The following is a 10,595-nucleotide window of genomic DNA, read 5'->3' as shown; positions in this document are numbered from 1 at the left end:
GTGAGCCATCCCCAACTCGGGTTTTCCCCTGTGGCTGGGTCAACCATCAAGGGAGGTTCTGCCACCCGAGGGGGTCGGGGGCGGGCAGCGAGCACCACTCTACTGGTCCGAGCTGGGGCGGCGTCTCGGCAGCCGCCCACTCGAGCTCGGATCGCGGCTGGGCACCTGCGGCGGCAGCACCGGCTCAGGGCCGGTCAGGTGGTGCCGCCAGTTCGCTAGAGCCTTGAAGGAGCTGCCGGAACCCAGCCCCAGCCACGCCCAGCGGGCCCTCCCAGGCCCCGATCCTCCTCCTGTCAGTCCTCTCCACCGTAACTACACCACTCCCAGTAGTCCCGCCCCGTCTCTTCTCTCCCTGAGCTTGGCCCCGCCTCTGCGGTTCCAGGCCACACCCTTCGGACTCCGCCCCGCCTCCTGCCAATCAAACCCATCCTGGCTCCGCCCCATCGCCCTCTTCCCGTCTTCTCGCTAGCCTTGGCGCGGCCCGTTGTTATGACGACACGGTCGTAAATCCGCCATCTTCCTGCGGCGCGTTGCGACATGGAGGGCGCGATGGCAGTGCGGGTAACAGCCGCGCATACGGCAGAAGCCCGGGCCGAAGCCGGGCAGGAAGCGGGCGAGGGCGGGGTCGCGGCGGCGGCGGCGGCGGCGGCGGCCTTGGCCCCCGGTGGCTTCCTTGGCCTCCCGGCGCCCTTTAGCGAGGAAGGTAACAGGGCCGGACGGGGCCGGGAGCGGCCAGGGTGGGGACGGCTCAGCTTGGCTGGTGGAGGCCCCGAGGGCCTGAGCTGATGGCGCGACAGACCCTCCCAGGCCCGGTTCCTTGCAGACCTCACAGGTCCCCACGGCACCCCTCATAGCCTTCCACGAGCCCCCTGGTTTCCTCAGATCCTCAGGCCTAACCCTGGAGGGGCGCCCATCACCCCCGTGGGCTCCAGTGCCCACCCGCGGATACTCACCTGTGTCCAAGCCACCGGGGCTGTCAGTGTAGACCTCGGCGATCGCCTCCACTGCCTGCCCCGCCCTCAGGCCAGCGGCCCGGCCCCCCTCTGCCTCCCAGTCTCGACAGGGCCCTGCCCTCCTCCGCGCCCCCTCCCACTTCACCTGATGGGCCACTGGGGCCCTGGCCGGGGTGTGACTGGAGGCTCCGGGAGGGCGGGGCCTCGGGTCTTTCCAGCACCCGGGGGGAGGCAGCAGAGCCCAGTGCTGGAAAGCTGCAGCCAGCTCTGTCCCAGACCTGCCACTTTCTAGCTGTTTGATCCTGGGCAGGTAACCACATACCTCTCTGAGCCTCCATTACCCCTTACAGAATAGGGATGCTACTGTTGAGGATAATGTATCGAGTACTTTCCATGCATCAGCATTTTTCATTCTCAAGCCAGCCCTAGATGCCATTATTATTACTATTATTATTCCCATTTTGTGGATGAGGAAAATTGAGGTTCAAAGATGTGAAAGTGACCAGGTCACCCAGCTAGTAAGTACCAAGGACTTGTTGGATACCAGGATTGTGTGACTCCTCAACCCACTCCCTTAACTTCTGGGTTCTGCTGCCTCATAGGATGGTGGTGAGAATCAAAATAGAGGATGTATGTGAATCTCTGAGAACAGTTCTGGGGACACACAGGGGCACTGATAGCTTTTGGAGACAGAATTCTGGTCTCTACCCTCTGAGCTTGTCCCAGGAAGCTTTAGACTGGGCCAGGCAGGAGGGGGTTGGTGGTGATATCGGGGTGGTGGTCTTCGTCCCCACAGGATTTGTAATTCTCAGTACATCATTTCTTGCTCCTTATTCCAGCTTGGGTAGGTAGCTTGGCATGGGGGGCAGTGCTACCCGCAGAGGGGTCTCTTTGGAGGTTGCTGTGCCCTGCTGGGCTTACCCAGGGCCTTATCTCACTCAGTGTTACAGGGGCCGGGTGTGTCCCCTTCTGTGGTGGGGATTCCTTCAATGGCAACACGCTGGTGCTGAGTCAGACTTGGGGAGTGGGGTGGGAGGGTTAGGAGGGTACAGTCACCTCAGTGCTTGGCTTGTGACTGTGAACCATCTGGAGGGGACCGTCCTCTGTCAGGTGGCCTTCTGTGAGTCTTGGCTGTGGTTTGGCCCTTTGCTCATTAATCCAGTAGACATCAACTGGGCTCCTTCTGTCCTCCAGGCCTGGGTTTGACCTTGATGTGGGACTGCAGTGAGGTGGTGGGAACTGGCAGACGTTTATGAAAGCAGAAGGAGCATCCCCCTATCCCTTGGGGTAAACAGCAGGGTGTCTGGGGTAGATCCTCAAGTTCAGGTTCTGGCCCCAACACGCACCAGCTGGGTGGCCTTGAATCTCAAGTTGTTTTTCTAGAGAGGGAGTAGTCACTTCTGTTTCCTCAGGGTGCTGGCCGGATTTGCTGTTGGCCCCAGTAAGATGCCCAGCACATAGTAGGGGACTCAGTGAGCCGGAAGTCTCTCCTGCAGGACCTGGGGCAGGCACTGGCTGGTCAGCCCAGATGGTGAGGGGCTCAGGTGCGGTGGCCCATGGCCCTGGGGTGTGGAACCCCTCTGGGAAGTCCCACCCTGCGCGTCTTCACCAGAGTACGGAGGTGCCGCCTGTTTGGAACCAGTGAAGCAGAAGTCAGAGTGAGAAAAGAGTGGTCATGGGTTGAGGGTGCCCTACCTCTCCCATGTTTGCTGAGGACTGGCCTCTCAGCTAGAGCCTGTACACACACACTGAGTCAGCCCATTTTACAGATGAAGAAACAGACCCAGACCTGGTCACTGAGGTGCCCAAGGGCACATGCAAACCCCAACCAGTCTTAAACCCTGGTCCTCCACTGTCCCCAAACCAGCTTGGCTGAATCCCTCTGCCTCCCAGCTGCTCCCTGGGCCTCTCTCCCCTTATCTGTGAAGTAGGCGTTTTGGATCCCTACAGCCTAAGTGCATGGTCAGGGTTATCCCCTGCTGGATGCTGCTCTTCCTAGGGTGGGCACTGCTGTAGACCCCCGGAGAAGGCCTGGCACCCTGGGCTCCCAAGAGTGTTCTCAGCCCCTTTGGGAGGGCTGGGGAAGGCGTCTCTGGTTCTGATGCCACCCTTGGGTGCATCTGCCTGGGGCTGGAATCCCTCCCAAGCCCCACTGACCGCAGGCTCGTTGCAGATGAGGATGACGTGCACCGATGTGGCCGCTGCCAGGCGGAGTTCACCGCCTTGGAGGACTTTGTTCAGCACAAGCTCCAGAAGGTCTGCCAGCGGGTGCCCCAGGAGGCCCTGCCTGCCACCAATGCTACTGCGCTGCTGGGTCAGGAGGTAGCATCCCCCTACTGCCATTGCACACGTGCGTGCCCTCCACCCTGCCCCTCGGCGGACAGCAGGATGAGGAGGTGGAGGCATGTCGAGACGGACCTGTGCCACCGGGGTGGGCAGAGGGCAGGCATCCGGCTGTGGGTGGGTGACTCCCGGCGGTGCTCTGGGCTTTCCCGGATGGCCTGGGATGCGGGCCCTCTCAGCAGCCTCTGGTTGAAGCCTGCACAGTTGGGGCCTGGGGTCCCTCCTTTTTTGAAGCCTGAGGGCCTGCCCTGGCTTAGGGATATCATGGTGGCTTTTGTCCTTTTGTCTCCTGTCCTGTACATATGGTTCCTGGGGATCCCACAACTCTGTCATAAAAATGGCCAACTTTGTTGCACTCGGTGTGTACTCGGGCTGTATACGCACAGTCTACTGAGGCCCATGGCACCCCTGTGGGCGCTCTTGTCATCCTCATCCTATGGAAGTGGGAAAGGAGACTCGAAGAGAAGTCAGGTGCCTCTGGTCACCCCGGGAATGGCCCAGAGGAGTGGGCCCAGAATTGTCTCACTCTGACTCTGTGCTCTTTTCCTGCCCCTCCCAGAGGTGTCCTCTCCTCCAGAAGGCCCCCGGCCCCACATCCCTGGGGGGCCTTTGCCCCGATCACCTGGCTGGGCTGTAGATGGAGGTGCTCACCTTCATCTCTGCAGAGCCAGCTGAGCCTCAAGCTGGAGCTTCTAGTCACTTCATCCTGGAGTCCTCCCTGAGGGTGCTCAGGGCTCCCCATGGGGCCCTTGGTCGCTGGAGGCATTAGAGTGATGGGGCCGACCCCTGGGCCTGGGGTGGAGGGTTCAGGCTGGGAGTCAGGCTCAGAGCAGTGGTCCGTTGGGGGAGATGAGAGGCCCCACCCCAGCCATCCTGCATGGACATAAACCTGAGCTCTGGAGCCCTGGAGACGAGTCTCCTCTGTCCCCTGTCACCCAATGGCAGGTGGAGCCAGCAGCAGCAGGCTCAGAGGAGCCCATCACCGTGGCCCACATCGTGGTGGAGGCAGCCACTCTCACGGCAGACATCAGCCACACTCCTGACATTGTCGGTAAGCTGGTTTGGCCCCACCATGGCTGTTCACGTGTGGCTTTCTCAGTGCTGAGGCATTGCTGACCTGTTAGTCATCCACGGTCAAGGCTGGAAGCTGGGGACCTCTGCTGCCTGTGCCCCTCTGCTGTCCCGAGAGCAAAGCCTGGCTGAGGAGGGGCTGAGACCTTGTGTGCACCTTCCCCAGGGCAGGGCCTGCAGCAAGAGCAGGCATTGGCCACCAGGCCCTGCCCTGCCCAGAAAGCGGAAGCCCAGAACCTGGGCAGCCCTGGGGGACACCTGGGCCTCGGGGAGTCTTCACTTTGTGCATAAATCATCAGCTGGCTGCTCTCTCCTGCTGCTGCCCCGGACTGTCTCTGCCCTGGTTCTTTTGGAATCTTCCCTACTTTTTTGCCACCCTCCAACCCCAACCCTGGTTCCTACTTCCCACCCCACAGTTGGCTCTGGAGGGTCAGGCTGGGGTGTGCGTGGGGTGCACCTGCTGCTCCAGCTCTGCCCTGACCTGCTGCCCGACCTTGGCCTTCACCTCCCCAGTGCTCACTCCCTCCGGCGTGGGGGTGGCGATTCCTATCCTGATTCTCACATGGCCTTTAAGAGCATACAACGCCAAGTCAGGCTCTTTGATGGCTTTTTTAAAGTGCAGTAGGGCAGGGAGTGTTGGGGTGTTGAGCGGTCTGGATTGGGTCACGTGCTGCTTAATAGGAGGCAGGTGAGCGTGCAGCTGGGACATTCAAAGGGCAGCCCGAGGGAGCCGGGGGCTGGGTGTGAGTGTGGCAGTGCAGGGAGGCTGGACTGGGCCTGATGGCACGGGAGGTTGGGAAGGGAATGGGCAGGGGCCTTGGCAGGGACGTGAGTAGGTGACTGGACAGGAAACAGGTTTGGGCAACAGGTAGAACTTGGCCTTGGGAAGCCCTTGGGACCAGCTGGAGTAGGAAGAGGTGGGGAGGCGACCTGGGGGAGGGGAACCTCAGAGCAGGCTGTTCTGCCAAGGTCCCATCCCAGGGAAGCTACAGGACCTGTCCCTGTCTCCACACTGTCTTTCCCCCGACATTCCTGTGGACGAGGACGGTTGCCTGTTGCTCCTCTGGGATAAGACGGCTGACGTGGGAGGTGGGGCCATGCCCAGCCCTGGTGTGGAGTTTGGCTTCTTGGGTGGTGGTGTCATATGGGAAAACAGGTTCCCTGGGTTCAGGCAGCATCTCCAGGCTCTGGCCCCCTGGCTAGCCAGGCCCTGCCTACCATCCAGCCTCCAGCTGGCCCAAGCCCGCGGCTGGGCAGCTCCTTGTGCTCCAGGGGCTCCTCTCTGGGCACCCGCAGCCTCTCTTGCACCCTTGGGAGTTTCCCCTTTGGGAATTTCCCCTTTGCAGGCATCCTGGGTACCCCAAATGTCCCTTTGGTGTCAGCTGCTCAGCGATCTGGAGCCCAGGCCAGAGTCCTAAACCACCAGCTGCTGGCATCACAGGGCTGGGGGTTCTCAGTCCTTGCTGGGCTGGGGGGTGCAGTTCCCAGGGACTGCACAGGGGGCTGGATACCCACTGCAGGCTCTCCTGCCTCTTCCCTGGAAACAAATATGCATTCTGTCTCTGGACTCGGGGCAGCCACGTTCCCCCCTTCTCTGATCCCTCTGTCTGCTGTGCCACACTCAAACTCAAGTCCTAGCCTGGCAGAAATCCCTGTTCTTTTGGAAATTCACTCCTGAGGGGGAGGAAAAATAAAGCTTCAAGCATGTCAGCTAGGGCAGGAGGGAGAGGTGCCCTTAATTGTTTGAGTCACGGCACTTCTGTTCTGTTTTGGGAAAATGGCTTGTCAAAACACGATGCCAGCCTGATTGAGATGGTTTCTAAGAAGCGGCTTCACAACCGATTGCCACGTGTTGTTTTCATGAGCAGAAATTGTGAAGTGTGTTTACAGCGTAGCTTTGCACAGTGTCAGATTTCTTCAACCCCCATGAGAGCTGCAAAAGCACAGCCTTCCTTCCTCAGACTGTCCTAGGCGTGTCGAGCGCTCCCTCTCCCAGGCTGGGTCTCTTGCCTGCCTGTCTTGAAACCGATGCTGGTGGGTGATCCCCAGAGGCATTTCCTCCTCACGTTAGCCGGAGCCAGAGCAGCGAGGAGGCCGATGGTGGCGAGTTGGCCTGTCCACTGCCTCTGTGCCGGAACTCTGCCGCCCTTGGACACGGCGGGACCCCTGTGCACATCTAGTCGTGCGTGCCTCTTGGCTGAGGGGAGGGGGCATCCGTGCTCATGGTGGGTTTCCCTGCTGAACACATTCTGGAGGCCTGGAACTCCTCTAGGCAGCTCCATGGAGTCAGAGCACAGTACCTCCCACCCTTTCAGGCTGAGCAGGCGCCATGTGCTGGGGCTGGGGGTTGGTCAAGACAACTCCACTGTGCCACGAGGAAGCAGCAGGGCCCATGGCATCCCAAGGCTCAGGCTCATCTGCCTCTCCTCAGGTGGTGGACACATCAAAGAGGTCATCGTGGCCTCTGAGGCGGAGCCGGGGGACAGCGGGATGGCAGAGGCCCAGGGCAGCCCCAACTGTCAGGGGCCTGGGCTCTCTGGGGAGGGTGAGCAGGCCCAGGTCAAGCTGCTGGTGAACAAGGACGGCCGCTACGTGTGCATGCTGTGCCAGAAGACCTTCAAGACGGTGAGGCCCTGGGGCCGCGGGCGCACTGGCTGTGGGAGCCAGGCCTTCCCGCTCCTGCCCAGGGAGGTGCCTGAGCCTCGCCGCCCCTCCCCCACAGGGCAGCATCCTTAAGGCCCACATGGTCACCCACAGTAGCCGAAAGGACCACGAGTGCAAACTGTGTGGGGCCTCCTTTCGCACCAAAGGCTCACTCATCCGGCACCACCGGCGGCACACAGGTGAGCCAGCCTCGGGCCTGGGGCCGGGAGCTGCACAGCACGCTGCCGCTGGCCCTGGGGGTGCCCCGGCTCCTAGGCTTCGTGGCCCCTTCCTCCTGGTGGTACTCCAGGCCTGCCTTCCCCTCAGAACCAAGTCAGCGTCCCGCCTGAGGCTGACGCCATTCTCTCTGCAGATGAGCGTCCCTATAAGTGTGCCAAGTGTGGAAAGAGCTTCCGCGAGTCGGGTGCGCTGACCCGGCACCTCAAGTCTCTCACCCCGTGCACAGAAAAAATCCGCTTCAGCATGAGCAAAGATGTGGTTGTTGGCAAAGAGGACACTCCCACAGGTCAGTGTGGTCAGGGGCTCCCTGCCCCGGCCCTGCCTGCTCTCTGAGTGCCACCCTGGTTGGGTGTTTCTTCATGGATTCTCTTGGTTCTGCCTTAAAGGGCCTGGTGCCTCCACCGTGGGGACTGTTACATCATCGGCAATGACAGGTGGGCCCATGGAAACTTCGCCTGTGATTCACCTGGTGACAGATGCCAAGGGCACTGTCATCCACGAAGTCCACGTCCAGATGCAAGAGCTTCCCCTGGGCATGAAAGCCCTCACCCCAGAGGTGGGGATAGGTCAGGGGAGGCCTTTGTCTGCTCAGCACCAGGCTCTGTTCTGGACACTGGCTCCATTGGGAACAGGACTGACATGGGCCTGCCTTCCTGCTGCTCAGTCTGGTTGCTGGGTGGGGAAATGGGAGACCCAGGTCATGGCAGGGAGGGGCAACGGAGAGTGAGCTGGGGATGAGGTGGGGCAGGGGAAGGCAGGTGGAGTGGGCTGTGGGGCTCCCAGGGGCATTCCTGAGTGAAGATGCCAGGTATGCACGGGGGCCCCTGGGGCTGCCCTGTGCGGTGGTGGCGGGTGGGTGCTGCGTGCCGGGCTGCCTGGCCAGCCTCCCTTTGCCTCCCCTGCAGCCCCCCGGCCCTGAGGAGCTTCCCTGTTCCAGCGAGGGCAGCCGTGAGAACCTGCTGCACCAGGCCATGCAGAACTCCGGCATTGTCCTTGAGCGGGTCCCTGGGGAGGAGGGAGCCCTGGAGCCAGCCCCTCCCACTGTGTCCAGTCCCCAGCCCCTGGGAGATGGTCCCCCAGAACTGCCGCTGCTGGAGGTGGAACAGGTGGAGACAGTAGGTGCCTGCGCTGCCGGCGTGCCCCTTCTGGGGGGCTGGACCTTGGGTACAAAGTCACCATGCTATCCTGGCCGCCACCAGCCTCCTTGCTGTGCTCCCTGAGGTGGAAAGTTGCATCACTGTCTGCAGTGACTTTGTCCCCTGATCTGTTTATCGCCTTCCTTGGGCCCATTATGGAGCCTCCCAGGGTCAGGGTGCCTCGGTCTGGCCTCCACGGTGCTGCTTGGGCCCAGCCCGCAATGGGTACTAGAGGTGTGCTGTGGTCCCCCAGCAGGTGGCCAGTGAGGCCTCAGCTGTGCCCAGGACCCACCCGTGCCCTCAGTGCAGTGAGACCTTCCCAACGGCGGCCACCCTGGAGGCCCACAAAAGAGGCCACGCAGGTGGGTGGCAGGATGGTGGGGGTACTGGGCAGTGGACGGCCGTGGGTAGCCAGGAGGGGCTCTCGGGTGTGCCGTGGATGGTCAGGGTTGCCTGTGGGCAGGTGGCTAGGGTGGCGCCCTCGGGTGGTGGTCCCGGCCTGACACGGAGTGTGGCCCCAGGGCCGAGGCCATTCACATGCCCGCAGTGTGGCAAGGCCTTCCCCAAGGCCTACCTGCTCAAGAAGCACCAGGAGGTGCACGTGCACGAGCGCCGTTTCCGCTGTGGGGACTGCGGGAAGCTCTACAAGACCATCGCCCACGTCCGTGGCCACCGGCGTGTCCATTCAGATGAGAGGCCCTACCCCTGTCCCGAGTGTGGCAAGTGCTACAAGACCAAGGTGGGCCCCTGATCCCCCATCTGTGGGCTCCCTGCTCCCTAAGCCAGATTTGTCCCTTGTTCCGTGCCCCCAGACCTCCCTCCTCACCCCTCACCTGACAGCCTGCTCAGTCCTAACCGGGGCCCTCAGAGGGGGCTGGGAGAGCCAAGGCCAGGCTGGCCCTGATGGTGGGTCTCCACAGAATGCCCAGCAGGTGCACTTCCGGACACACCTGGAGGAGAAGCCGCACGTGTGCCCGTTCTGCAGCCGAGGCTTCCGGGAGAAGGGCTCGCTGGTGCGGCACGTGCGGCACCACACGGGCGAGAAGCCCTTCAAGTGCTACAAGTGTGGCCGCGGCTTTGCCGAGCATGGCACACTCAACCGGCACCTGCGCACCAAAGGTAGGGCCGGGAGGTGGCAGGGACGGGGTGGGGGGCCGCGGCCGTCCAGCCCTGACCGAGCTCCCTGCCACAGGGGGCTGCCTGCTGGAGGTAGAGGAGTTGCTGGTGTCCGAGGAGAGCCCTGCAGCAGCCGCCGCCGTCCTCGCCGACGACCCGCACACCGTGTTGGTCGAGTTCTCATCCGTGGTAGCCGACACCCAGGAGTACATCATCGAGGTGGGTATGGGGCCACCAGAGTTCGGATGGGGCCTGGGGCGGGCAAGGCTGACTTCTGATCCTCCGTCCAGGCCACTGCGGATGATGCAGAGACCAGCGAAGCCACGGAGATCATCGAGGGCACCCAGACAGAGGTGAGGGGCTGGGGGATGGGCGGGGTGGGGTGGCCTGGCACCCTCACCAGACTCATGGGCTGAGCCTTGAGCCACCCACAGGTGGACAGTCACATCATGAAGGTAGTGCAGCAGATCGTGCACCAGGCCAGCGCCGGGCACCAGATCATCGTGCAGAATGTGACCATGGACCAGGAGGCAGGGCTGGGCACAGAGGCAGCTGCTGCTGACACCATCACTATCGCCACCCCCGAGAGCCTGACGGAGCAGGTGGCCATGACGCTGGCCTCGGCCATCAGCGAGGGCACTGTGCTCACAGCCCGCTCGGGTACAAATGGCGCCGAGCAAGCCACTGTGACCATGGTTTCATCAGAGGACATTGAGATCCTGGAGCATGCGGGAGAGCTGGTCATCGCCTCGCCGGAGGGCCAGCTTGAGGTGCAGACAGTCATCGTCTAACACGGGCGCCTGCAGGGTCCCGGGGGGCTGGGCTGCGGCAGGGGGTGAGGACCCCGAGTGCCCTGCCCTTGCCTGCCTGGCCGAGTACAGAGAAGATGGGCATAGAACTCAGGCGTTCAGAGGAGATGTGGAAGTGTAAATACACAGAGTTTTTGGTTGCTTTACAATAAAACATGAAAACCCGCCGCTTGTGATGTTGCGGCAGTGGCAGCCTCAGGGGCTGGTGCCACTGCCCTGGCAGGTTCCTCTGTGGCAGCCCCTGCCCGCCCAGGGATCCCAACAGGGCTGGCGGCACCTTGGCA

At 62.2% G+C, this 10,595-nt stretch overlaps 1 protein-coding gene across 2 annotated transcripts; it reads left to right on the top strand.

The window, feature by feature from the left end:
• The first annotated feature begins 510 nt into the window (after nt 1-510).
• On the top strand, nt 511-10,476 carry E4F1 (E4F transcription factor 1). 2 transcript variants are annotated; one of them, XM_033839652.2, is made up of 14 exons: nt 511-703; nt 3,127-3,275; nt 4,242-4,347; nt 6,799-6,992; nt 7,090-7,210; nt 7,384-7,536; nt 7,637-7,806; nt 8,156-8,365; nt 8,643-8,748; nt 8,908-9,125; nt 9,307-9,505; nt 9,579-9,721; nt 9,793-9,855; nt 9,937-10,476. In XM_033839652.2, exons 1-14 carry the CDS (start codon nt 538-540, stop codon nt 10,291-10,293), a joined length of 2,355 nt encoding a protein of 784 aa, XP_033695543.1. In that variant the 5' UTR covers nt 511-537; the 3' UTR covers nt 10,294-10,476. The 2 variants fall into 2 exon arrangements, with proteins under 2 accessions (XP_033695543.1, XP_033695542.1); XM_033839651.2 differs by having other exon boundaries at nt 512-703; nt 8,640-8,748.
• The last annotated feature ends 119 nt before the right edge of the window (nt 10,477-10,595 follow it).

This window comes from Tursiops truncatus, chromosome 15 (assembly GCF_011762595.2).
Source record: "Tursiops truncatus isolate mTurTru1 chromosome 15, mTurTru1.mat.Y, whole genome shotgun sequence".
NCBI lineage: Eukaryota > Metazoa > Chordata > Mammalia > Artiodactyla > Delphinidae > Tursiops > Tursiops truncatus.
Note: the sequence above shows the minus strand (reverse complement) of the source record. Positions and strands in the feature narration are given on the sequence as shown.

Excerpts from the sequence above, each read along its gene's own strand:
- E4F1 (XM_033839651.2), top strand. The coding sequence starts at position 538 with ATGGAGGGCGCGATGGCAGTGCGGGTAACAGCCGCGCATACGGCAGAA. Across the intron at positions 7,807-8,155 it reads TGAAAGCCCTCACCCCAGAG|CCCCCCGGCCCTGAGGAGCT; the intron begins GTGGGGATAGGT and ends CCTCCCCTGCAG. Across the intron at positions 8,366-8,639 it reads AGGTGGAACAGGTGGAGACA|CAGGTGGCCAGTGAGGCCTC; the intron begins GTAGGTGCCTGC and ends GTGGTCCCCCAG.